General features: G+C 42.3%; 1 protein-coding gene and 1 long non-coding RNA gene across 5 annotated transcripts in view; one reads left to right on the top strand and one right to left on the bottom strand.

Moving 5' to 3' along the window:
- The window catches only part of LOC147269594 (talin-2), an 87,091-nt gene that overhangs the window by 49,675 nt on the left and 11,449 nt on the right, over positions 1–25,967 (top strand). For all 4 annotated transcript variants that reach the window (XM_086187614.1, XM_086187592.1, XM_086187607.1 and 1 more), the window contains 30 exons: positions 27–135; positions 940–1,148; positions 2,668–2,766; positions 3,020–3,187; positions 4,656–4,790; positions 5,067–5,226; positions 6,865–7,031; positions 9,589–9,717; positions 10,324–10,437; positions 10,778–10,891; positions 11,332–11,466; positions 11,772–11,900; positions 12,062–12,164; positions 13,061–13,269; positions 14,557–14,676; positions 14,802–14,999; positions 15,149–15,288; positions 15,896–15,989; positions 16,162–16,251; positions 16,351–16,617; positions 17,604–17,765; positions 17,981–18,121; positions 18,231–18,412; positions 19,827–19,959; positions 20,702–20,803; positions 21,138–21,308; positions 21,448–21,594; positions 23,703–23,804; positions 24,679–24,798; positions 25,335–25,481. In XM_086187614.1, coding sequence (XP_086043740.1) covers positions 27–135; positions 940–1,148; positions 2,668–2,766; positions 3,020–3,187; positions 4,656–4,790; positions 5,067–5,226; positions 6,865–7,031; positions 9,589–9,717; positions 10,324–10,437; positions 10,778–10,891; positions 11,332–11,466; positions 11,772–11,900; positions 12,062–12,164; positions 13,061–13,269; positions 14,557–14,676; positions 14,802–14,999; positions 15,149–15,288; positions 15,896–15,989; positions 16,162–16,251; positions 16,351–16,617; positions 17,604–17,765; positions 17,981–18,121; positions 18,231–18,412; positions 19,827–19,959; positions 20,702–20,803; positions 21,138–21,308; positions 21,448–21,594; positions 23,703–23,804; positions 24,679–24,798; positions 25,335–25,481 — 4,296 coding nt within the window. The remainder of the gene's footprint in view (positions 1–26; positions 136–939; positions 1,149–2,667; positions 2,767–3,019; positions 3,188–4,655; positions 4,791–5,066; positions 5,227–6,864; positions 7,032–9,588; positions 9,718–10,323; positions 10,438–10,777; positions 10,892–11,331; positions 11,467–11,771; positions 11,901–12,061; positions 12,165–13,060; positions 13,270–14,556; positions 14,677–14,801; positions 15,000–15,148; positions 15,289–15,895; positions 15,990–16,161; positions 16,252–16,350; positions 16,618–17,603; positions 17,766–17,980; positions 18,122–18,230; positions 18,413–19,826; positions 19,960–20,701; positions 20,804–21,137; positions 21,309–21,447; positions 21,595–23,702; positions 23,805–24,678; positions 24,799–25,334; positions 25,482–25,967) is intronic.
- Positions 20,941–22,042, bottom strand: LOC147269595 (uncharacterized). Its single transcript, XR_015110423.1, has 3 exons — positions 21,981–22,042; positions 21,441–21,640; positions 20,941–21,279 (listed from the first exon to the last, which is right to left on the bottom strand). It is a non-coding gene; the product is annotated as an uncharacterized LOC147269595 (long non-coding RNA).

Raw genomic sequence — 25,967 nt, 5'->3', positions numbered from 1 at the left:
TTTTGACCCTCCGTGTTTTTGTGCAGGCATCCAAGGTGTGGATCCAGAACAAGATGGATGAGTCAAAGCATGAGATTCACTCTCAGGTTGATGCCATCACTGCAGGAACGGCGTCTGTCGTCAACCTCACCGCTGGTCAGTATCTTAGCATGACTCAGCAGAATAATACTGGATTATCCCTCAGATCTGTCTTCTAGCGGGCAGGAAACAAAGACGCTCCTCTCATCTTTGGAAGCGAAACAAATTTTTGATGCATTTTATGATATTTCTTGTCAATAAAAGTCAAACATTTTATCTGCCTATCTACAATGATTTTAAGTCTCTAGGGACACTTGATGTAGCAAGTCATGAGCCTGCAGTTTTCTAAGTAAAAATAAGGGTCCTATTTTCTGCAGAGTTAAAGTTACCTGACCAATTATATACAATTTATTGTCTTTGCTTCACTCTGTTACTCATTAACACGACTGTAGATCCTGAATAAAGTCTAGTGGTTCACTCGTATCCTGCTGTGGTTGGTGAATATGGGAGTGAGGGTCCCGGCTGGCTGAGTGCCAGTCTGAAACACTCGCCGGGTTTGTTATCTGGGCTTTGGACTGATAACAGTGTCCCTCATTTCTGTGCTTTTTCAAATGTAATTCTCAGCACTGGTGTGTTTATACAGAGTCTCTAAATTCAGTAAATCTATTGATATGGCGCCAAATACAGATAGTGTACTACTTTTATACAACATTTATAGAGTAGTTCTACACTGCACTATTTATTTTATTCACAGAAAGCAGCATTTTGTCAAGGAAAGCACTGGATGATAAGGTTGAGAGTCTTTGCTTGACTGATTAGTTTATTAAAGGTGGTGACTCACTAGTGAGTTTGCTTTTATTCTATCAGGATTTGAATTCCATCAGTTTTATTATTCTTATTCTGCTCTTTCTCCCTCAACAGGTGACCCGACTGACACCGACTACACAGCGGTGGGCTGCGCCATCACCACCATCTCCTCCAACCTGACAGAGATGTCAAAGGGTGTGAAGTTGCTAGCTGCACTGATGGAGGATGAGGTGGGCGGAGGGAACGATCTGATGAAGGCTGCCAGGACACTGGCAGGCGCCGTGTCAGACCTGCTGAAGGCTGTGGAGCCAGCGTCTGGAGAGGTGAGCAGAAGAATGTCAAACTCAGATTTTAATAAGTGAAACATGTCAAATTCAACTCCTGAGTAGATGCACCGTCCATAACAAGCCTGAAGTTGTCAGTCTGTCTGTCTTCATATGGTACCTTTTTAGTCTTATGTATATATTATCTATTCCTAATTGGGGCTGCAAGTATCCGTGTGATTATTTTCATCATTGATCTGACAATTATCTTCAAATTAAGTGATGAAACTTTGAAGAAACGCCGAAAAGTACTCATTTAAACTGTTGGAGCCAAAAATGACACATTCAGTTTTTTTGGGGGTACATCCAACAGTCCAAAACCCTAAGACTTTTCATTTTGTTTAAGAATTAAATAAATAAAATCTCTCAGATTTAAAGTCTGAAAAGAAAAAATGACTGTCTGACATTTTTGCTTCAAAAAAGATAGAACTGAATTGTCAGAAGTCGTTGGATATTCATTTCCTTTTCATGGAGTAATCATTTAGCTGCTGCAGCTCTTCTATTAAAAATACAATATTGGTAGTTTTTCTCTAAATTCTGAATGCTGAAAATGTAATTTTACAGCTTACTGAGGACAATGAAAGATATAAAGTACAATCAGGTGTTGAAAAGAGACTCGCTATTGAGCCCTAAAGTGGAGAACAGGGAGAATGAACGGCAGATAGTGAGAATAGATTGATGATCAGAAAATGGAGACTCCAGCGTCAGTTCTCCCCTTTTTTTCATTGAAATACCAAATTTTATTTTGGTTGGCAACACACAACAAGCTTTGTTCGGCCTAATTTACCCTAACCTTAGGTTAATTAAATTTGCTGTAGAGCAACTCTTGTGACAATGGAGCATCTCTTAATAATGCAGCGTCTCGGTTGGTCCTCCAAAGTGCCCCTAATTATATTCCCATCCCCTGCTGAAGGCTAGGCTTAGCTAACTGGATTGTCCTGGCTGGTCTGAATGAAGGCCTCTGACTGAGGTTGGGCTGACCGGCAGGCATGTTCTGTTTTAATGGAAACAGCTAGCTTAAATATACTGCCCCGGCCCCGATGTGAATCATTCACTCGTGTGCTAATGAATAATGGAATGCACACATCGACTTTTGCTTCAGGATTGTAACGTTCTCACTGACATTTGTTAAGAATTTGTTGTTCTTCATTTGGTGGAAGAAACGTTCATGTGTTCATGTGCTGCAGCGTTGGTCAGATAATCATGAAGCTCAGGTTTATCTATCTTAGGGAGTGTGACAGTACATGGAGGCTTGTCGGACGAAGCGACTGTCGAGTTAATTGTTCATGTGTGTCGGAATGTTCTGTATCTGCTGACTGTCTTACAGTGATGCTGCAAAAGGGAACGTTTAAACTCTATGCAGATTAAAGAGAAGCTAAAGCTCAAAATAGAGTACCATGCTTCTTTGAACCAGCCGTCTAAATGTAGTTTCATTCCTGATGGCTTTGTGTGTGTGTGTGTGTGTGTGTGTGTGTGTGTGTGTGTGTGTGTGTGTGTGTGTGTGTGTGTGTGTGTGTAGCCAAGACAGACTGTGCTGACAGCAGCAGGCAGCATCGGCCAGGCCAGCGGAGACCTCCTCCGCCAGATTGGAGAGAACGAGACAGACGAGAGGTTTCAGGTAACAGCTCTCATGCATCTATCATACCACCGTCCCTCAGTGTAATGTTCACAGAAACCTCAGTACCCAGGAACTGTCACTCAGCATACCCGAGCCACATCGTGAACATCTGAATATAGCAACAATGTTTTAATGCCATTACAAGCATTCAGTTCTGCAGATGTAACCCTATGATGTCAATATAATTCTTGTAGTATTTAAGGTGTGGGCAGATTGGCTGGGATGGTTTATAAATGCTTTACTCCCTGTGCAGGATGTCCTGATGAATCTGGCCAAAGCGGTGGCTAATGCCGCAGCCATGTTGGTGCTGAAGGCCAAGAATGTTGCCCAGGTCGCCGAGGACACTGTTCTTCAAAACCGAGTCATCGCTGCAGCCACCCAGTGTGCCCTTTCCACCTCTCAGCTGGTGGCGTGTGCCAAGGTACAGCAATGTGTCTGCAGGAAGTTCATTTGATGAACAGGAACAACCCCCCCCCCCCCCCCCATAACAACCCTAAGTGTGACTCATAAATAATAACACATGCTGAGTATAAAATGTGATCAGATGTACCCAATTCTCAAAAAAGTTACCTCCTCAGTTTGATTCGTTGTGGCCATGAAATATGATTGTTTCACACAAATTGATTGATAATTTGTGGCAGCTAAGATACAAGTTGTTCCCAAGATTTGAGTCGTTCATGACCACGAGAGGTGACTTCTTCCCCTGATTTGACTGATTTATGGGAACCAGTTATATCTTGTGGCCACAAATCAATCAACTTGTTCTCACAAATTCATTAATTAATTAATTTGTGGCCATAAGATAAAACTTGTCCCCAGGCTTTGATTAAGTCATGGCCACAAGATATAACTTGTTCCCATGATTTAACTGAATCTATGGGAAAAAGTTATTTCCTGTTGCCACAAACGAATCGAATAATGATTTTAGTGATAGGTTTTTGGGACAAGCGTTATTTCGGAGAAACAGCTTCATCATCCTCTGACTTCAAATGAATCAAATTCTGGGAATAGTTTTTATCTCGTGGCCTCTCAGTGGTGAGGGCTTGAGAGCCCAGTCAAAGTTCAGTTTGACACATGCTGATTCTTTTTTTTTTAAAGACACGACGTGGGGAGCTACGACAGCACCTATGGAATGAATGTGCATTCACATTAATTAGATATTGTTTTTCACATTGTTTCGATAAGTTAAAGTTTATTCCCTCAAATGTTTGAATTGCCTGATATTTCTCTGCTCATATTTTTGAAGAGTGAACGTATCAGGATGCACTAAAGCACCGTCAGATAATACCCTGTGCCCTCATCCTATTTGCACATCCTTAATTTTACAACCCACATGCTTCTAATTAGTAAAATTCCCTCCTGGCTCCTAATCTGAATAGTTTCATTTAGTAAACAAATCCTCACCTCTCTGCATGGTGATGTGATGAGAACCATCTGCTAAATCCCTTTCAAATAGATATTGCAATTGAATTATGAAAAGTCTCTTTAACACCTAAATGTCATCGTCTACGTTGGTATAAATACACTGCTGTGACAACCTTTGAGTCACACAGGGAATATTGAATAATTACTTTGAGCTGGAGATGAACTCATTGAAAAAAAAGATTTATTTTTTTTGGAACCAAAAATATTACAAAAAAAGAAAAGTATTCTCAAAGTATGTATGTATGTATTCTCTGTCCTCAATAATACTAAATTAATATACGTGGGTTTTGTTTTGTTTTTTTAACCATTGGACAGACTTACCTTTGCTGACATTTTACAGAATAAACGATGAGTTGATTAATTAGTATTTTTTTTATTTTTTTTTATTTTTAGCCTGTTTCATAGCTTTTTTTCCTCGGTATATGATGCCTTTCCCCCCTCTCCTCACACCCATGCTGTTGTAGGTGGTGAGTCCCACCATCAGTTCCCCTGTTTGCCAGGAGCAATTAATCGAAGCTGGAAAGTTGGTGGATCGCTCGGTGGAGAGCTGCGTCCAGGCCTGCCTCTCCGCCACTGAGGACGGAGAGCTCCTCAAACAGGTAGGGCTTCGTTCGCCACAAACGACACCTTGGGGGACGTGACATCTTTGACCCAGAAAATACAACAAGAACAAAATGGGGTTTTCTTGCATACAAATTCTCAGGCCTTCTTTTTTTCATTGAAACCACACCAGTTTTTTTACTCAGGGATGTGTGTAGGACTAACACACACTTGAAGAGCAGTGAAAACAATGAGTTCAGGGTGCCTCGCTCTAGCCCAGCAGAGAAGAAGTAGGGAATAATGCACTGTCATAGTTAACATCTGATGTACCGAAGGTGAGTGCAGCAGCTAGCGTGGTGAGCCAGGCTCTGGGAGATCTCCTGCAGCACGTCCGACAGTACACCTCCAGGGGGGAGCCTATCGGACGCTACGACCAGGCCACGGACACCATTATGACCGTCACCGAGAGTATCTTCAGCTCGATGGGAGATGCAGGTGAGTCCAAAACAGGATGTTTAACCGCTGTTCAAGCAATTTATATTTTGGGTGGTTACGTTCATGGTCATCTGAGTTTTAATCCTATATAACTGATGAGCGTCCTCTAGCGCCACCATGAGGTTCACTGTTGTATGGTTCGTCGTGAAATTCCTTACAGGCCTTTAAATAGCTCTCAGGATGAGTTGTATAAACTTTTTTGATGCGAAAGTTCTCTGTGTTCAGTGTTGTTTGTTGTCATGCCACAATGCTAAACGCTACTATAGTTCACATTTAACATTAAGTGCTAAGCATCAGCGTGTTAGCATTGGCATTGTGAGCTTGTTAACACAGTGTTGTTAGCATTTTGTTGAAAGCTGTGTTAAATTAAACTAGCATGGCTTTAGAATAAATGAAATGATTCTGCATACTAACCAGTTATCTTGGCACAAATACAACTGGGTAAACTATAAAGAGCATAATGTAGTTTATAATCAGTGTTTCATCGTTAAAAAGAACGTAAATAACATCTACTGTAAGCCTTAACATTCACCTGCCACAGCTCTGTTTAGCGTAGTAGATTCCTGCCATTCTATGTTCCCGTCTTCTCCTCTGAGGCTGGCGTGATGGCGGGCTGCACTGAAAGCGATGCAGCTGTCAGTTTAGGCAGATTGATTGACTTAACAGACCAGTGGGCCTGACCACATGCAGCCAGGAGGTGTACGCCACCTTTAAACTGGTGTCAAATGTGTCAGGTTATGTCACAGCTGCCATTTCTGAATAAAAAAGGGGTGTTTTTGTGTGTGTGTTTGGGGGGGGGGGGGGGCAGTGGAGTTTTGGCACATGGGCTGGTAGGTTGACATGAATTAAAGATGCCTGCTGCCAGCTAACTTTCGTGGTGTGCCAGGTTTGCTTAGACAGAGAGACTATAGACACAAATCTCCCTCCATCCCTCTTGTCTTACCTCATTAGTCTGCTCCCAAGAATATTTTCAGAGGGAGTGAGACACACCAAAGCAGCTGGAAAGACACATTTAATTGTTGCTTTATAAGTCACATTCTATATCCAGACGCAATCTGGGAGACATTACATCAGTGTGAGAAATGTAACCACACTGAACTGAGGGAAAGATTAAAGTGTGGTTTGTTTTTTTGTTTTTTTTATGTGTGTTGTTCCCCCACTGGCAGACATTCTAACCCCACAACTTTTTCTTTAACATTAACTGAGCTCTTTAACGTTACCTTACTATGTTAAAGTCCCAGTACGGATGGACACACCATGAGTCATTTCAACACGTAAACATGTCTGAAACTGATACAAAATTAAGTAGAATCAAATAAAAATCAGCGTAATCTTTGTGAAATATTTATCTGCTTCACTAAGGTTTGCCAGCACCTCTTGCATCATTAGCCCTCACTTAGGAATGTAAGTTAACTTTGAAAGAGACTTAAGAAAATAACAAGTTGTTCCTCATACTGCAAGTGATCGAAAATAGGAGGGAAATGTTGTAAGATTTTTGTTATTTTAGGTGAAGTTCATGAAAAAGAACCCAGAGATTAATAAAATGGAAAAATGACAGTAGAGAAAGAGAATTTTAAACGTGTTTGTGTATCACATGGACCATTTCTCATGCTTTCTCGCTCCTACTCGGTCTCTCAGGAGAGATGGTTCGCCAGGCCCGGGTCTTGGCCCAAGCCACCTCAGACCTGGTCAATGCCATGAGGTCCGATGCTGAAGCTGAAGTGGATGTGGACAATTCTAAGAAGCTTCTGGCAGCTGCGAAATTGCTAGCAGACGCCACTGCAAGAATGGTGGAGGCAGCAAAGGTAATGAGGCTAAAAAAAAAATGTTTTATTTTTTTTATTGCCTTTTCAGTTTTCATTCACAGCTGAACTTTTGACAACAAAAAGCAGTAAATGAAGTGAGCTGTGGAGCCACTGTAAAATATAATTCACCTAATCCAGCTGCAAAAATCCATCAGTAGAAATTCATGGCTTTACTTTGAATCACCTCAATCCAAATGCATGTCTCTGAACGTGATTTTACACTCTCTCTTTTTAATATGGTAAATTAAACCTCCATAAACACGGACAACATTGCAAGATGATCAGAAGCTTGAACAAATGATAACAAATGACCAAATTTGCGAGTGTGTAGACCTCTAGTTTGCTATATTAATTTTCTCTGAATGTACAGCTCTGAGATCAGGATTAGAGAACAGTGAGCAATGCTGTCCTCTTGTTCTAGGAGCAGCCCCTGGATTCGTTCTGGTCTCTGATCAAAGCGTTGCCACTGATTCTCATGCGGTTTCCGTTATAATTACTGTGAAAGACCTCTCAGTGACAAAGTCCTCTGTTCAGTCTAAGAGAAACCTCAGGTGGTCAGTGAATAAGAGGAAAAAATACAAGAAATGAATAATTTCCTCAAATCATTTAAGATCTTCAAGCATAACAATGAATTTTAAGGAACTGAAACGTTCGAATTGATTTATGAAGACATGACCCTTTGGTTTCATAGTGTTCTGCTTCCTTACGGTTGAAAGTGAAAGTTAAAAGAGTTAAACTGTACAATAATGTGGCAGAGCAGCACTGAGATTTATCACACATTCAGTCTTACCCCTGGAGTTTTCAGTGAAACGAGATTAAGAGTAAGACGACATCAAACTCTTTCCTCCTAAACTGCTGAAAGGGAGGTTTGCCAGCGAGCCCATCTTCCTCTATCACAACTATTTATCTCATCTCCCTCTACATCAGCCTCATTATCTGTCTCCTGAATCACAAGCTGATATGAATTGCTCTCCACTTCCACCGTGAAAATTAAATGATGCCCTGCAGCTGGTTAGTGGAGTTTGACGCCAGATTTATCACCAGTCACAGCTGTATATTTATACATGTCAGTGGAAGCTCAGCACTTACCCAGACGTTGTCTTGGAAACTGATTAATTGAGCTTATTTCTTTCCTGACAATATGCTTGGACACAACATGGTGGTTGTTCTTTTTTTTTGCTTGTTTATCTAATGGCCGGATTATTTCATGATTTGCATGGTCATTATAAAACAGATGCTGCTATTTGAAGGCTAGTTTCCTATGATGTATACTTGCATGCAATATCTTGCAATTCCCTTTGAACGTCAGCACCTTTAAGATAATTATGCAAATAGGCTGTTCTATATAATTGTTGTCAACTGTTTCCACCAGGCCGACAGGGACGACTGATTTGATTTTAGAGAATATTCAGTTACTTACCAGCAAAACTACATTTTTGTTTCTGTGCACTTGTTTTTTGTTTTTGTTTTTTACTAGTGATTCTCATGTGGTTTCTGTGGGGTTAAAAACTACGCTTAATGATTTCCAAGCGTGTGCACACTCACATATCTGCTTAGCTGCAGGTGAGGCTACCATGTTTGGAGATAATTAATCTAATGGCAGCAAGCTGAGCCTTCTCTCTTACTGCAGGAAACACTAAGTGATATTGCTTTCCACAGAACTCAGGAAGGGTTAGCACTGCAAGGTACACAAGCTGCTTGCTGATATGAATGAAGAGCATTTCTTTCCATTCAGCTGTCAGTGAAGCAGGGAGTGTGTTAACCTAAGAGGAGCTGTAGCGTAGGCGGAGTGCTGTGATTAAGTCTGTGTCATTCCCTCATATCTCTAACTCATATTATGTTTGTGTGCTGATGGTAATAGTGAAGGTGTTGGCGCTGCTTATGATATGATGACTGCTAAAGTCTCGCTAAGTCTCTCAGAAACGTTAAAAGAAAAGTAGTGCAAGATGTCACCTTGATATTGGATTATTATTGCATTCAGGAGCACACTTTGTTTTTTTTTTTTTTTTTTAAAGGAACACACCAACTCATGAGGAAATGACATTTATTGTCCCACCTCCCTTTAGCCAGACAAGAAGATGGATACGCTTCTCTCCTCCTGTGTGAGTCAACGAGCTGAGACACTTGGAGAACGGCTGACCGATGGTTAGCTTAGCACAGTGAATGTTAGTGGGTGGGAAGTGTTAGCGTACATGTGTCAAAAGATCCTGAAACTCAACATCTGGTGGAAGTTTGCTAACATTTCCCACCTACTGCCATTTTTTTGCACTAAGCTAACTAGCCGTCAGCTTTTCTCCGTGTGTCTCACCTCCCGACTGCGCTCACGGAGGAAAGTTTTCTATATTCTTTGGAGATGATGGCAAATGACGATAATTACCCATGAGTTGGCACGTTCCTTTAAAATTGCATTTTCTTTTATTGCCGGTACTCTTTTTGGACTGTCAGCTCAAATGGCATGTGTGTCCTAACGTGTGTGTGTGTGTGTGTGTGTGTGTGTGTGTGTGTGTGTGTGTGTGTGTGTGTGTGTGTGTGTGTGTGTGTGTGTGTGTGTTCTAAGGGTGCTGCAGCGTATCCAGAGAACGAGGATCAGCAGCAGAGACTGAGGGAAGCTGCAGAGGGGCTCCGTGTTGCCACCAACGCTGCAGCTCAGAATGCCATTAAGAAGAAATTGATCAACAGACTGGAGGTCAGCGGTAGCAGTGATGAAACAAACCACTCCTGCGAAATGTATTATGTCAGTTTTGTAATTCAGAAAGGGGTTATACCATATATTCAGATACATATTCAGGGAGATGAGACTGAAATGTTTCCAGGAAAACGTGACAAGACAAATCCTAAATGTCACCATCTCTAAAGTAGCATAAATTAGGAAACTGCATCACCATCTATAAAATCATGACGGTCACAGCTGTTACCCGCCATCCAAGAACATGGTGTATTAAATCTCAATATCAGCGGCGTATCATTTACCAGTAAATGTCAGATTCTCTCCGATTCTGGTTGGATGCCACATTTTTTTAAAGTGGGCTTTGAAAATCTAACTTGAACAAGTTTAGAAACATATAGAAACTTTGCTCATGACTCAGATACCACAGCAAATAAGAATGTAATCCCGTAAAAATGTGCACTTATACGCATGTTATACTTAACTGTCATCAGTTTCGGTATTCATTATCTTCAATATTTTACTATTCTACTATCAACCTGAGTATTTAAGGACAGGTCTTTTGTTATATATAACTGTGACTAATAGCTAATGTTGAACACCTATTACATGTGCGTCATCTTCCAGAATGCTGCTAAGCAGGCAGCAGCTGCAGCCACCCAGACCATCGCTGCTGCCCAGAATGCTGCTGCCTCCAACAAGAACACTGCAGCTCACCAGCAGCTGGTTCAGAGCTGTAAGGTGGGGATGGCTTTTTGTTCGGCTCTTTTAAAAAAAAAAAATTAGATTAAATGTTACATCACTTTTAAAGGCCCTATGAAATAGATGTCGAAGTGTCGTGCCCCGGAGTGCAGGAGGAGTCATCAAACATTTGAATGATAAAAGACAAACATTCTGACACCCATTTAGGAAGTATATGTGCTGTATATTTGGCATATATTAAGACAGCTGTCGACACAAGGGACACTATTTGAATTGGGAAATGTATTTTTCATTTCATGGGTCCTTTAACATACGTAAACAAACGTGCTGCTGCAGCTCATTGTATCTAAACTGTTGACGTGATGGTCCGCTTGTGTAGGCAGTGGCAGACCACATCCCACAGCTGGTCCAGGGGGTACGAGGCAGCCAAGCAAAACCAGAGGATCTCAGCGCACAACTTGCGTTGATCATCGCCAGCCAGAACTTCCTACAGGTGCAGTGCACACGCGCGCACACACACACACACACACACCCCTTGGCCCTCCCTATTTCTTACTGTTCGAGAAGGAATTGTTCAAACTTTCTGACCTAATACCGGCTCCTGATTTGGGAATCGGACTGAACAGGGTATTAATAGTTCTTCCATGTGGGGACAAATTGAAAATAGGCCTGTAACCTATTTTTGTTGTAACAGTTAAAGAAGCACTGCGGTGGGGAGATTGAGATGTAGGAGTATTGGTTCTCCACAAACACATCCTTGTGGTGCAGGATGTTAACCTGTGCTTCTTGTTCCCTGGAGCAAACTTGTCTAGAGGATTCTCTTTTGCGGTCCCAGGAGACATTTGTTTTGTTGTTTTCTTTAAAATCCCAAAGAATAATTTTTGTTGTTGTTGTTGTTTTGTTTTTTTTTTCTCCAATTTCTATCTTATTTAGCCTGGTAGTAAGATGGTGACCTCAGCCAAGTCATCTGTCCCCACGGTAACTGATCAGGCTGCGGCCATGCAACTGGGTCAATGTGCCAAGAACCTGGCCACCTGCCTGGCTGAGCTGAGGACATCTGCACAAAAGGTAGAGCACAGAGACATCAACATAGATGACAGAACACACAGAACGCCTCTTCCTTTCAGACATGGACAAATGTGTCTAATCCTTCAACAAACAGAGAATAATATCAAGAAGTCAAAAGTTGTGTATGTTTGTTTATGTAAAACTCTTTAGGAAAGAAACTCGTAACTTTTGTCGTCAAAGAACCGCCAAGTGCAATATTTCTCTGTAAAATGTGCCGAGAAAAAAGAGGAATGAAAAGTATTTGGACCCAAGCAGCACCTGAGTAAATGCACCCTCTTGGTAGTAAGACTGAGTGTATTTTATAGGCTCATGAAGCTTGTGGGCCCATGGAGATCGACTCTGCGCTCACCGCAATTCAGACCCTCAGAAGTGAGCTGCAAGATGCCAAGCTGGCTGCTGTTAATGCCCAGCTCAAACCGCTACCTGGAGAATCAGTAAGAGAACTTCAGTTTTACTTTCCCCCAAATCTGAAATGAAAAACTGCCGTTGCTTGATGTTCACTACATCTGTGTAGAAGGTACTGACTGGAAGTGATGTTTTGTAGCCTAATATTTACCATATAACTTCTGCCTCTGTTTTCTTTCTTCCGCTGCAGTTGGAGAAGTGTGCTCAGGATCTAGGCAGCACCTCCAAATCTGTCGGATCCTCGATGGCTCAGCTTCTCACCTGCGCTGCACAAGGAAATGAACACTACACAGGTTGGTGGACACAAAGTCTTTAATCAGTCACCTTATTACATCCACTAAGGTGACGATTGTTGGTTCGTCTGGCAGCAGAATTTCACAAAACCTAACTGGAATCATGGGCCATTGAAGAAGCAACGACATTATTCTTAAGTTTTTGCTCAATCCTGTTACTGTGGCGAGGCAATTTTAAAATGTATTCCCCACCAAATATGAACTTGTTGTAACTGGACTTCTCATGTTCAGATTTTTTCCAAACTGGATGGATAAATGTCTCCATGAGGTTTTCCTTTCAGTGTTTGTAAACGTGTCCTCACATTCATGCTCCTCACTGCAGTACAAGTGTTGATGTGTGTGACCTTGTATTATTTTCAGTGTTAATTAAATGATTAGGACGTTTGTCTTACTGTTCCCCGAGCATTTTTTTTTTATATATAAATACACACTCTGCAAAACACTTCTTTCTCCTTCTCGCATGCCATGAAGGAATGTGAAGTATTTCAAATGCGATTAAATAATTTAACCCACCAAAATGTTATGTTTCACCTGAAATTTTTTCATTAAGAGAGCAGTGTCCCCTGAGGAGAAATGTTCCTCTCAACTGGATCCTACTTACTTTTCCTTAAGTAATGTTGTTATCAATAATATATAATATTGGTCGAAGACTCTTATTGTTGGTTCTAGCCTATGAGGAAAACAACCTCTTGTACCAAATTACATTTTGCGTCTGTTGCTGCCTGCTAAACATTTGTTCAGTCATTTTGTCTTATTGCATTAAAGTAGCATTCTGTGCGAATAGGATGCCAGTTGATTTAGCACGTGTTGTACATGAACTATCTCGTCAATGCCATATGAACTTCAGCAATAGGATTTCTGACTGCAGTTGGTTCTTTCGTCTTAATTATGTGCAGGAATAGCAGCCAGGGAGACGGCTCAGGCCCTGAAAACACTGGCCCAGGCAGCCCGTGGCGTCGCTGCCTCCACCTCAGACCCTAAGGCTGCTGCTGCCATGCTGGACTCAGCTCGGGATGTTATGGAGGGATCAGCGCTTCTCATTCATGAAGCCAAGCAGGCTCTGATTTCCCCTGGAGACGCAGAGAGTCAGCAGAGGTTGGCACAGGTGAGTTTGTGTAGGATTCCAAGTAGGTGGAGGTTGTAGTTGTTGTGCTTTTCACTGCTACGAGTGTGTCCTGATACTGTAAGCTGGAAAACTTGGTCCCACCCTCAGATGACTGCACCGGTCATTTCTTAAGTCTGTCAGTCACTTTATAGCATTATCTCTATCCTGTCTGTTTTATCAATGAGCTGGATACACACACACACACACACACACACACACACACACACACACACACACACACACACACACACACACGCACACACACACGCACGCACACACACACACGCACACACACAAAATAAATGTAATATTTCAATTTGGGCTGTGAGAGTACTGCAGTTGGGTAATGAGGTAATGAACTGTGAATTCATAAAAAGGGTTTTAGTTTTTTTTACTTTTACGAGTTTGAAACTACCATAAATATTTATGATTAAATAGAGCATGTCAATATTGGATTGTATCCATTGTGACCCAGCAAGGGTATCACCTCAACAATTCACTATTTGTGCGTATTTTTCTATTTTTCATCTGTTGCTTTTCAAATTGTTTGACACATATGAACAGACAGGTTCACATTCATGTGGAATTATACACATACATGTGAACAAACTCCATCTCGTGTATTTGATCATAGTTCGTTTAAAATAATTTGAGTGGGTCCCAGAAGATTTACACACTCAAACTGGGTATTTTCAAGTTTACGTACAGCTGAATTTGACTTAAATGTTGACCTTCCTTATTTGTGTTGTTATAAATCATCTTCAAGTCCTATTTTTAAGATAAAATCAAAAGAAAAGTAATATCTTTTCCCCAACAGCTCTTTTTACATTGCTCAAGATGTTTAGGTAAATATTTACTTGCAGGCAAAGTGTGAGCCAGATATACATCTGCATCAGCTTGATAACACATGGAAGTGAACATCTGCTAAATGTTGCTCGGGACCCCTGTAATAAACCCAGTGGCATATTTATAGGATAAGTTTTATGAATTATTAATGACCTGTCCTCATATTTTCCTCACAAAAAAGATAAACATCAATGTGTGTTTTTAATTATCAATCGATGAGATGTGACAGCCCAATTTTGTTGTACAGCATCACACACACGTGTACTGTTCATATTTATAAAAAAATAAAATAAAATTGTGAAATGTGACATCAGTTCTCATCAATTCACATTTTTACATTTTCAATTCAGATTCCCAGCTCTACCTGGTCACCTGCACACATCCTCATGTAGGATTAAAAGCTTTGAACCTGCTCTTCTCTCATTTTCCGCTGTGCTCCAGGTGGCCAAGGCTGTGTCTCATTCCCTGAACAACTGTGTCAACTGTCTGCCTGGTCAGAAGGACGTGGACATGGCTCTCAAGAGCATCGGTGAGGCCAGCAAGAAGCTTCTGATTGAAACTGTGAGTATGAGTGACTCATCCGTGACCTGCCTGTATATTAATACACTCAGGGCACTTGGAAGTTCAAGAAATGGTTTTAATTTTCACTTGGATATGAGTAATCAGTCTGTTTTTCTGTCATTCAGATCCCTCCAGCCTCCAAGTCATTCCAGGAGGCCCAGACTGAGCTGAACCAAACTGCAGCGGAACTGAACCAGTCAGCAGGCGAGGTGGTCCATGCCTCCCGGGGCTCCAGCAGCCAGCTGGCTGTGGCCTCCGGGAAGTTCAGCGAGGACTTTGATGAGTTCCTTGACGCTGGCATCGAGATGGCCGGCCATACTCAGGTCTTCATATTTTGTATTGATTGCATGAGTGATTTTCATTCAGACTTTCAAATATCCATCACTACACAATGGCTATGCAAAACTATTAGTGGAGAAGTGGGATCTGACGCTGTTTTGAAATGATGTGTTTTTCATGTTTTTTCTTTTAGAAGAAGGACGACCAGGTGCAGGTAATCGGTAACCTGAAGAACATCTCCATGGCGTCCAGCAAGCTGCTCCTGGCAGCCAAGAGTCTGTCTGTAGATCCTGCAGCAGCCAACGCCAAGAACCTACTCGCAGCAGCTGCAAGGTGCCACAACACGCCACATACACATTTACAAACAGCGTTTACTTTTATCATCCATCCATCCATGCATTTTCTACCGCTTATCCTCCAACACATATAGACAGACTACCATTCACACTCACAGCCACACCTGCGGTCAGTTCAGAGTGTCAATCAGCCTCGTCCCCTCTTGATGTCCTTGGACTGTGGGACATAACATACAGATACTTAGAAAAAGTATTCAAAGTATTTCCACTCAATTACCGTCCATCAATCTCTTTCAAACAATGACATATTTTCGATGGCTCATTTCCTTTACTTGATGAAAAACAGGGTACATATGCTCTTTGCTTAAAAACAATACAACAAAAATTCAACTTACTGATTCATGGTAATCTTATCAAAATAATAGCGTTTCTCTATGATGTTCAAGTTTATTGGGAAAAGCACTTAATCATCATGTTTTTTTTCCCAGGAAAATCAAAATGTGTCTTAAAGAGCTTCGACGGTGCCGAGCTTAGCTCCCGATTTCACTTGTCATTAGAGGTTTAAATTCCGGTACAAAGATGGATGCAGTCGCTTGTGAACTGCTAAGCTGTGGATTGGTGTGTGAATCTGTTCTTTGTTTCAGAGCTGTGACGGACAGCATTAACCAGCTGATCACGCTGTGCACACAGCAGGCTCCTGGACAGAAGGAGTGCGACAACGCCCTGAGAGAGTTGGAGGTAAACACAACTTCTGATGGAGCAGGAACAGTCAGCATTCATTCAGCAAAGGCCTACCCTGGTTTAAAGGGAAAAAAAATCCATCATACTCTACATTTGTGGAGCGGATTTAGGGAAAATAACTTGGGTGTTGAGGATCTTCGAGTTGTGAAACAGCTTGTTTGTGTTTCAGGCTGTCCGAGGAATGCTGGACAATCCCAACGAGCCGGTCAGTGACCTCTCCTACTTCGACTGCATCGAGAGTGTGATGGAGAACTCCAAGGTAGGCCTTCAAAACAACCAGCGGAGAGAAAAAAAACTCACAAGCACAAAGCACACAGACAACACATAACATCCTGAGCTCTCTTCTGTTTCCGTCCAGGTCCTGGGAGAGTCCATGGCGGGGATTTCTCAGAACTGTAAGATGGGAGATGTGTCGTCATTCGGAGAATGTGTAGGATCAGCATCAAAGGCTCTGTGCGGCCTCACCGAAGCTGCTGGACAGGCCTCCTACCTGGTGGGCGTGTCTGACCCCAACAGTCAGGCGGGGCACCAGGGGTTGGTGGATCCCATCCAATTTGCCAAAGCAAACCAGGCAATCCAGATGGCCTGTCAGAATCTTGTCGACCCAGACAGTAGCCCCTCCCAGGTACATGACCCCTTTCGCACTTTCTGTGCGTAAGCCTATAAACTGTCAGTCAAATCTACAAAGTATCAGTTTCAGATTTGTCAGAAGGTGATCTTGGCAAGTCCTGTCAGGTAACTGGTGTATGTAACAGGGAAGTATGTGAACAGGTATGGATTACATATCAGGAATTACCCTGCACCCATACAGCTCCATCTTTTTGTTTCATCTTGGTGTAAATTTGAGTAGACAAATGAGAAGACATCGAAAACGACCGTATTCAGATCGCTACCCCATCATCAGTCTAATATTCTCTTACAAGAATTGGTGTGAAACATTCAAAATATTTCAGAACCTAACTGGCCTTTTTTTGAGTTACTGTATCCTTTTAAGAGCAAAGTAAAAAGTCATTTCTATCAGTAACTGAGAAAGTCTACAGCTTGGTCTTCTTCCATAGCAGAGCTCATACATTATTAGAAATTTAAAAAAAAATCATCTGGGTAAATGTTTGCAGTTCACTGGATTTGGTATTAGAGGCACCACTTTACCAATAATTCAGCAGATTAACTCTACAAGCTTTTGGCAGAAGCAGGAGTATCTTAGTACTGAACACTTTTTAAAATGAAAATATTTTCTTGTGTTGAAAAGATTACAAAAAGTCAATTTCATACATTATGTTCTCACTCCCATTGCAGTAACAACTTTGACTTTTTTTTTTTACAAAATCAAATAGCTGGCTTCAAAATAAAGACAACATTCCTTTTTTTATAATTTGTTTTCTGCAAATTCCTGGTGCAGGAAGATCTGAATGCTTGATTGCAGCTCTGAAAAGTAATATTTTCCTGATTACCACCTTTATTTTCCTCAATGACAGTCTTTGTTCGAGGCTAATGGTTTTGCTTACATGACAGTATGAACCCTACTGCTATCGTGCGTCCTTCAACTTGGAGTGCTGCAGTACAGTAAAACGTCCTTCGCTAATTGAACACTGTGTCGGTATTATACTGCAGGTGCTCTCAGCAGCCACCATTGTTGCTAAGCATACCTCGGCGCTGTGCAACGCCTGCCGTCTGGCCTCCTCTAAAACAACCAACCCAGTCGCCAAGAGGCACTTTGTCCAGTCTGCCAAGGAGGTCGCCAACAGCACTGCCAACTTGGTCAAAACCATCAAGGTAGGATTTCTTTGCCAGTCTAATTACAGCGTTGGCTCTTATTTCCTTAATTGATGTTCAACAGCTTTGTGATTGTTCAGGGATCATTTCATAGATGCCCTGTCCAGTAAATCCTGAAACACTTAGATGGATTCTAAGTGATTTAGGGTGATATGCACAATGTTTGAATCAGACTTATTTTATGCAACTTTTATCTTCTGTCTTTCTCTCTGGAGGCTCTAGATGGTGATTTCTCAGAGGTGAACAGGAGCAAGTGTCGCGTCGCCACTGCGCCGCTAATTGAAGCTGTGGAAAACCTGACGACGTTTGCATCCAACCCAGAGTTTGCCAGCGTCCCTGCTCAAATCAGCCACGAGGTCTGCCTGCTTGAAGACTGTTCCAGTAACATGTACTGAGTGTCTTAGCAAAGCGGTGGGAGCTGCACGTGAGGGATTTAGTAATAGATAATGTCTTCATCTGCTGTAGGGCTCTGCAGCGCAGGAACCCATCATCCAATCAGCATGCTCCATGCTTGACAGCTCAACCTACCTGCTCAAGACTGCACGCTCATTGGTTATCAACCCTAAAGACCCGCCCACCTGGTCTGTTCTGGCTGGTCACTCTCGCACCGTGTCCGACTCCATCAAGAGTCTTATTACAGCCATCCGGTAAGCGAGATGATACACAAAACACAACAGCATTTTGAACAACAGTCCATCTGCAATATTACATCAACATTACTGACATTGAGCCAATGAGCCAAACGTCATTCAACTTGCATCAGTTTCACACTGTGTTGTCTTTTCATGATGTACAGCAAGAAAATATATAGTAAGTGTGTGTTTTCTGGTGCCACCTAGTCGACGCAAGAAGTGTGATTTGCTCCGCAGTGCATGTGTTCACCTGCCCTGTCATGGAAAATTCAAATATTCTGAGGTTTCACTACCCTCACGTTCTATGGAACAGACAAGCATGGGGGGGTTATGAGGGCCCACTCGCCGTCTGTAGCTTTAATAAGCGTGAAAGTGCCGAGGGCCAAACATTCACCAGGGTGGAGGTGTGCAGACTCTGAGTGTTTACAGGTTTAAAGGTCTTTTAATTCTTTTTTTGTGGTTGGTGTTTTCCAGCTGTGTACTCCATTTTCCTGTAGGGACGTGGTTATTTCTGGGTACACAAATATTACATCTAGATCTAAGGTTACAAAGATTTTACTGTACAGCCTCTGCATCCATTTATCAAGTCCTCCGGTACTGTTGAACTAATGCAGTGTCCTTGGGAAATGACGCCAAAATACAATTCCAAGTTGACAAATAGTTGTTCTCACACCTCTGCTGCTTACATTTTTCATCTCCTCTCTCACACCTTTTCTATTTGACCTTCAGTGGACTAAATCTGATGCAGACTAATTTCAAGAGTCAAATACTCTGAATTTTCGGGGTACAAGGCTGGGAACATTAGCACATTAGCAATCACACGCAACAGCTTAGCATCTCTTTCAGTCCTGATGCCCTTATCATGCTCATCTTTACACTGCGCTGGCACTTCAAGCATTTAATAGAGTTCGGCGATATAGCTTTATTACTCTCATTACACACCAAGACGTGGTTGATTTTTAGTTTAACTTTCGATGTGTGATCTTGCATGGAAAGTAGTGTTAAATAACTTAGTCTGTCCTTGTGGCCGGTGCCCTCCCATCTTACAGACATCTCTGAAAGCTAATTTGGCTGCACAGCTTGATCCCCCTGTGGTGTTGAGACCCTCCAGGCCCCAATTCAACAGATATGACCTGAGCAGCAGCAAGATGAGGGATTTAGTAGAAAAGATGTTACAAAGACATCCTGGAACCTGTCTGTGTTGTAATAAGTGTCATGTATATTATCATTCCTCTCTCACTTCCTGTCTCCTCATATTTCTCTCTGCTTTTTATCCTCTGTCACCCTCACCTCTACCTTTTATCCACTCATACATCATCCTATGATCTTGTTCTTTTTTTTTCTTTTTTTCCCTAATCATTAAATTGCTTTTCTGTTGCTGCTCTCCTATTCCTCCCTGCTTTTTATTCTCCTTTTATTTCATTCTCAGTGACAAGGCCCCAGGCCAGCGGGAGTGTGACTCCTCAATTGACAACATCAACAAATGTATCCGGGACATTGAGCAGGCCTCTCTGGCAGCAGTCAGCCAGAGCTTACCCAGCAGGGACGACATCTCGCTGGAGGTGAGCAACCATCCGAAAATTGCTTTACATCATCCACAGGCAACTGTGAGCATGCTTCCTGTTTGAATCTCTCACTGTTTGTTTTTAAGAGTGTTGATCTTGGTTGCACACCTCTCTCTTGGCTTTCTCTCTCTCTCTCTCTCTCTCTCTCTTGGCTTTCTCTCTCTCTCTCTCTCTCTCGGCTTTCTCTCTCTCTCTCTCTCTCGGCTTTCTCTCTCTCTCTCTCTCTCTCTCTCTCTCTCTCTTGGCTTTCTCTCTCTCTCTCTCTTTCTCTCGGCTTTCTCTCTCTCTCTCTCTCTCTCTCTCTCTCTCTCTCTCTCTCTCTCTCTCTCTCTCACACTATTGATGTTTCTCCCTGTTAAATTATGCATCTGTTGTTGGGCTTTTTAAATAAGTTCCTGCCCATTAATGTTATCTAAAAACTTTGTGTAGAACAAAGCAGCCTTTTAACTTGACCTGTTCAATAGCGGACTTGCACTGCTGGATCCTTAAACCCCAATACCTTGTATCACTGACTTTGAAGGCAGAATTAATTATAGAGCTGGTTTTGACACTGGGGTTTGTTGAATCATGAAGTATTTAAGTACACATAGCAGAACCTAGAGAAGCTTACAGCAGAATCTCTCCCTCTCGTTCCCTGGATAGCGCTCTTGAGCTGCTTCCAAATGACATATTTGAATGTACTTCTGTTTCTCATAAAAAGCAACACAAGAGAAAATTTCTTTTCATTTCCTCTCTGCAGGCTCTGCAAGAACAGTTGACGTCCACCGTGCAGGAAATTGGCCACTTAATTGACCCTGTTTCCACCGCTGCCAGGGGCGAAGCTTCCCAACTAGGACACAAGGTATATAGGACAGGCAGTTAATGACTTTACTTTTACTCTGTAAGTGTGAAGCAACAGAGTAGTACTCTTATATGAGAAGCTGCATTACATATTTCCGTGTTTGCAGCACAATTTTGAGACACTCAATGTTTTCATGGTCTTTATTTAGAGTTTTGCTTCTACATTGTTTCATAGTAATTGCATGTTCTTTTAACCAGTAGACACATTTAAAAGCTTTTTTTACGATATGACAGCAGAACTACTAGGGTTTCATTTTCAGCTTTAGAAATATGAATTAGAGAAGAGCTACATTTGGACTGCTCCCTGAGAGCTCATGAGAACATTTTACCCTCAGGTGACCCAGCTGGCTCGTTACTTTGAACCGTTGATCAAGGCCTCTGTGGGTGTGGCCTCCAAGTTGAAGGACCACCAGCAACAGATGACATTCTTGGATCAAACCAAGACCCTCGCTGAGTCGGCCCTGCAGATGCTCTACGCTGCGAAGGAGGGGGGAGGAAACCCAAAGGTGAGATCATTTTACTGTCTTCGCCCCCACCCACCCCTGGGAGGTTTATGCTGACAGTGTTATACATGATGCAATCCCTCTCCTCAGTTTATGAAGGTTTAAGGAAATCACATAAGAATATTTAACATGTACCTCTCAGGCATCCCATACCCATGACGCCATCGCAGAGGCATCTCAGCTCATGAAGGAGGCTGTTGATGACATCATGGTGACACTGAATGAGGCCGCCAGTGAAGTAGGCATGGTGGGAGGTATGGTGGACTCCATCGCGGAAGCCATGGCCAAGGTGAGTCTCTCGTTTATGTTCCGTAGCCACAAAATTATCTCTAATGCTGTATATTAGCAATAACATGATTTACCTTTTAACCAAATGCGCTTTGCTAAGGCAAGGGTTCGTCTTACTGATAGTAAGGGGTCGTCTTACTGATAGTAAGGGGTGGTCTTAATGGTAGTAAGGGTCGTCTTAATGATAGTAAGGGGTCGTCTTAATTATCCCTCACTCTTTCAGTATGACTTGATCCTACAAAAATGACAAAAATGTCATGATACTTTTTGTTGGAGACTCAGTGTCCTACACTGCTACAGCTTCTGTCAGCTAACCAGCTAATAAACTTGCATCAGGAGATAACACGTGATCAACACAACAGCACAGGCACGCTAACAGTATCTTACCTCAAGCTTTCTTTGAAAAATTAGCATTCCAGTTTGGCACTTTCTCCTAGCTGTGGCCTTGTTTTATCATGGCTGTGGCGATTGAGGTGGACATGCTTCAGATTGATGGTTGCGCCCAAAGGTTACTACAGTGTGGTTTGCAATAAGATTGCAAAAATCTGTCTGTAAGAGTCTTTTAATCAATCTGAAAAAGCACCATAAAGCCTCTCAACTAGTTTGGCTCTGCAGCAAGCTTTTCCAGTTCTGTTCAATCATGAGGTATTTAAGAACACATATCAGAACCTAGAGCAGCAAGTTATGGCAAATATCTCTGTTTCGTTCCCGGGATAGCGCTCTGGAGCTGCTCCCAGATGACATAGACTATACTTGTATCCAGTAAAAAAACCACAAAAAAAACAAAACACAAGAACAATTCCTTTTCATTTCCTCTCTTCAGGCTCTGAAAGCATTATGGCGAAACAACCCAAAGTTATATGTAGTACACCTCCAGTGTGGTTGCCTGAGACTACACAGCCTTCCACCCTCCAGCATGAGTCAAATGAGTTGGCTGAATATTGTAGCGGAACAGACCTTGTTTAGGCCAAGTGTAAGGAAAACGAGTAGAATAAAGTGGTTGGAAGGCACAGAACACTGACAGGAAAGAGCGTTTACTTCATCTTTGGCAAAGATTGTCTGGGATTTATTCAGAGAATATTTTCCCAAATAAGGTTTCCTTTTTTTCTTCCCTATTACATCACCTATGACATTTCTGATTATGATGTCAGCGTAAAATACCCCTCAGATTTGCATATTAATGCAAAATTCAAGCCAATAAACCAGAGCGACATCACTCAGCCAGCATTGCGTATTTAGACTATCTGTGCAATTAACAGTCACAAAACAATGGTGTGAAAAAAGAGAGAAAAAAAAAACCTCCTCCCGGATAGACAGAAGAAGAGCATCAGGTGATTAGATGGAACATTTCTGAGCAAGACTTATCACAGAGGTGAAAAAGCGCCTGAGGTCCTTGTCGCCAGAGGGAGCAGCATCTCTGGATCAAGTGTGTGTGTGTGTGTGTGTGTGTGTGTGTGTGTGTGTGTGTGTGTGGGCGGGTGGGCGCGCGCGCATGTGAGTTGTGTGTGTCCCCTGTCATGAATAATGAATGAAGATGCATTGTGTTGCAGTTGATGAAACGGAGATAACGGTCACTCCACCATCTTTTCAGCAGAGTTGATTTAAAGGCTTTGCTGCTGAGCTTTTAGTCACTTTGTCAGAACAGATTGTAAGGCGTTATTTTGCTCATTGAGCTAAGCGAACATCATGTACTTGTGATTGTGTGGATTCAGCACCAGCGTTCTTTTCCCTCATCACTCTCGTCTCCCTGGTTTTGACACTCAGATGTGCTAAGCACTGTCTAATTTAGCAGAAATGCCAGAAACATAATGTACGCAGCAAATATTTTTAGAGTTGACATGTAATTGCATAGCAGATCCAGGGGAAAACTTGTAGTGAGTGTTCATAAAATTGAATTAATGTTGGTTTGCATATTAAGAGATACCTGCACACCTGGCAGAACTATAATCGCTGGCTAATTTATTATGTAATTTGTACAATGTTCCAATGTATGGAAGGTTTTTTGGGGTTTTTTGGAACTTTAATGAAGGACAAACAAATCTTGATGAAAATGAAAGTGATGAAAGCTGTTTTAGGAGTCTGTAAGTGTGTGTTTGTGTGGTTCTCCAGCTGGATGAGGGGACACCACCTGAACCTGAGGGCTCATTTGTGGATTACCAGACCAGTATGGTGAAGTACTCCAAGGCCATCGCTGTCACTGCTCAGGAGATGGTAAGAATTCAAAATGACTGTGTGTTGAATTAGAGCATGAATATGACTGTGAGTAATGAATGTAGCACTGGTGAAATCCTTGAAATGACAGATAAAATTCTTTCGTGCCAACATTCAGTAACTGGACTGTGGCATTCATTTCCGGTTAGTTAGTTAGTTGGATGCGTTCCACGAATATCTTGCCTTTATAGGCCACTTTACAGGACAGTGATGCCATTTCGTGAATATACAAGACTGCCCTAGATGTTGTAATCATATTTATAATAATATATAATAATATTCACCTACTCAGTCCCTGAATTCACACTTATGTTCCATCCATCCATTTTCTACCGCTTATCCTGTCAAGGGTCACGGGGGGGCTGGAGCCTATCCCAGCAGCCTTCGGGTGAGAGGCAGGGTTCACGGGTCGCCAGTCCATCTCAGGGCCAACACATATAGACAGACAACAATTCACACTCACAGTCACACCTACAGTCAATTTAGAGTATCAATCAATCAACCCTCTTGATGTCTTTGGACGGTGGGAGGAAGCTGGAGTACCAGAGAGAACCCACACAGGAACAGGGAGAACATGCAGACTCCACACAGAAAGATCCCAAGCTGGGAGCCAGAACGTTCTTACTATGAGGCGACAGTGCTAACCACTGCACTACCGTGCCGCCCTCACACTCCTGTTGATTACCTAAAATCACATTGTTATTATCTTGTAAAAGCACCAATACTCCTCCTTGAAACATTGTCTTGAATTGATATTGAGATATTTGGCCAAAACTATATGATATTTGATTTTGTCCTCAGGGCCCGCTCCTGTTCTGAGCTGTTCCACTTGTTTACATTAATGACTGATGATCCATGTCTTGTTTTCGATCAGATGACCAAGTCAGTGACATGTCCAGACGAGCTGGGAGCTCTGGCCTCTCAGGTGACCGTGGACTTCAGCCAGCTGGCTGTTCAGGGGCGACTGGCTGCTCACACAGCTGAGCCAGAGGAGGTGAGGATGGCCAGAGTCGGATCGACTTTCTCATTACACAACCTTGCTTTCATGGTGACGGATTGTTTTTTAATCTGTTGCTTAAAGCAGTAGTGCTAGCTGCAAGCATGTAAGAAGAGGTGCATGAAGAACTATATTAAGAGAACAAGTCATGAATAACATTAACATAGTTGTAATTTTATTCAAATTATCTTTTGAAAGCCAAGGTTTTGTTGTTAATCTTTAGTTAAACAGGCAAGTCTCATTTAGATTAAGAAATTGTATTGTAAGAGAGACCTGGCAGGAGCGTTTATATGAGTGTGTACTTGCATTCAGACAAAGAGGGCCAGTTAGACTTGGAACACAACTAGTGAGCCTATCCCAGAGCAATATGGGGGGCTCGGTATCTTGCTCGAGGACATTTCGACATGGTCACCAGGGGAAGTGAGGATCGAACCAGCAACCCTTTGGTTGCCAGACAGCCACCATGCCGCCCCCCATAACTAGTTTTGTTCAGAAATAACCTCTCGCGAATATTGTGTTACGGTCTCATCTAGATTGGTTTCCAAATCAAGACTCGAGTGCAGGATCTGGGTCACGGCTGCATCTTCCTGGTCCAGAAGGCCGGAGCGCTCCAGATCACTCCCTCCGACAGCTTCACCAAACGAGAGCTCATTGACTGTGCCCGTGCTGTCACAGAGAAGGTACCACAGCATTAAAAGATCGGGGGTCAGAATGTTGTTGTTACACATTTGTGTCAGACGTGCCTTGATCTATTTGTTTACAACCACATCTTTGTCCAATTCCTACCTGCCGTGTTTGATAAGAGCTGTTTTGTCCTCTGCGTCCACACCGCTACTGAACCTGAGCTGCATCTAAAGTGTGAATTACGTTCAGATCAAGTCAATTCGTGCTGGAAGTTTTTCTCACTTAGCTCGGTTCCGTCACCATCACCAACAACCTCTGCGGCCCAAACAACACAATGTCATTATTTTCTTGCTGTGTGACTCACACCAAGTGATTCTACTGTCACGGTATCAACAATGTAAGAGGGTTAGTGCTATAATTAAATTTATCACATGCCTCCAAAAAAATAATTTCCTACAAAATAAAGTATTTTTGAAGAAATCCTTTGCTGTGGGCATGTTTATGCTTCAAAGGCTGGCTGTTTTATTCATAGTCCTGGGCAA

The sequence above is a fragment of the Aulostomus chinensis genome, chromosome 2 (assembly GCF_037954235.1).
Source record: "Aulostomus chinensis isolate RoL2024-O1b breed Wild chromosome 2, RoL_Achi_v1.0, whole genome shotgun sequence".
In the NCBI taxonomy this organism is placed as follows: domain Eukaryota; kingdom Metazoa; phylum Chordata; class Actinopteri; order Syngnathiformes; family Aulostomidae; genus Aulostomus; species Aulostomus chinensis.
This window is presented reverse-complemented; position numbering and strand designations above follow the sequence as displayed.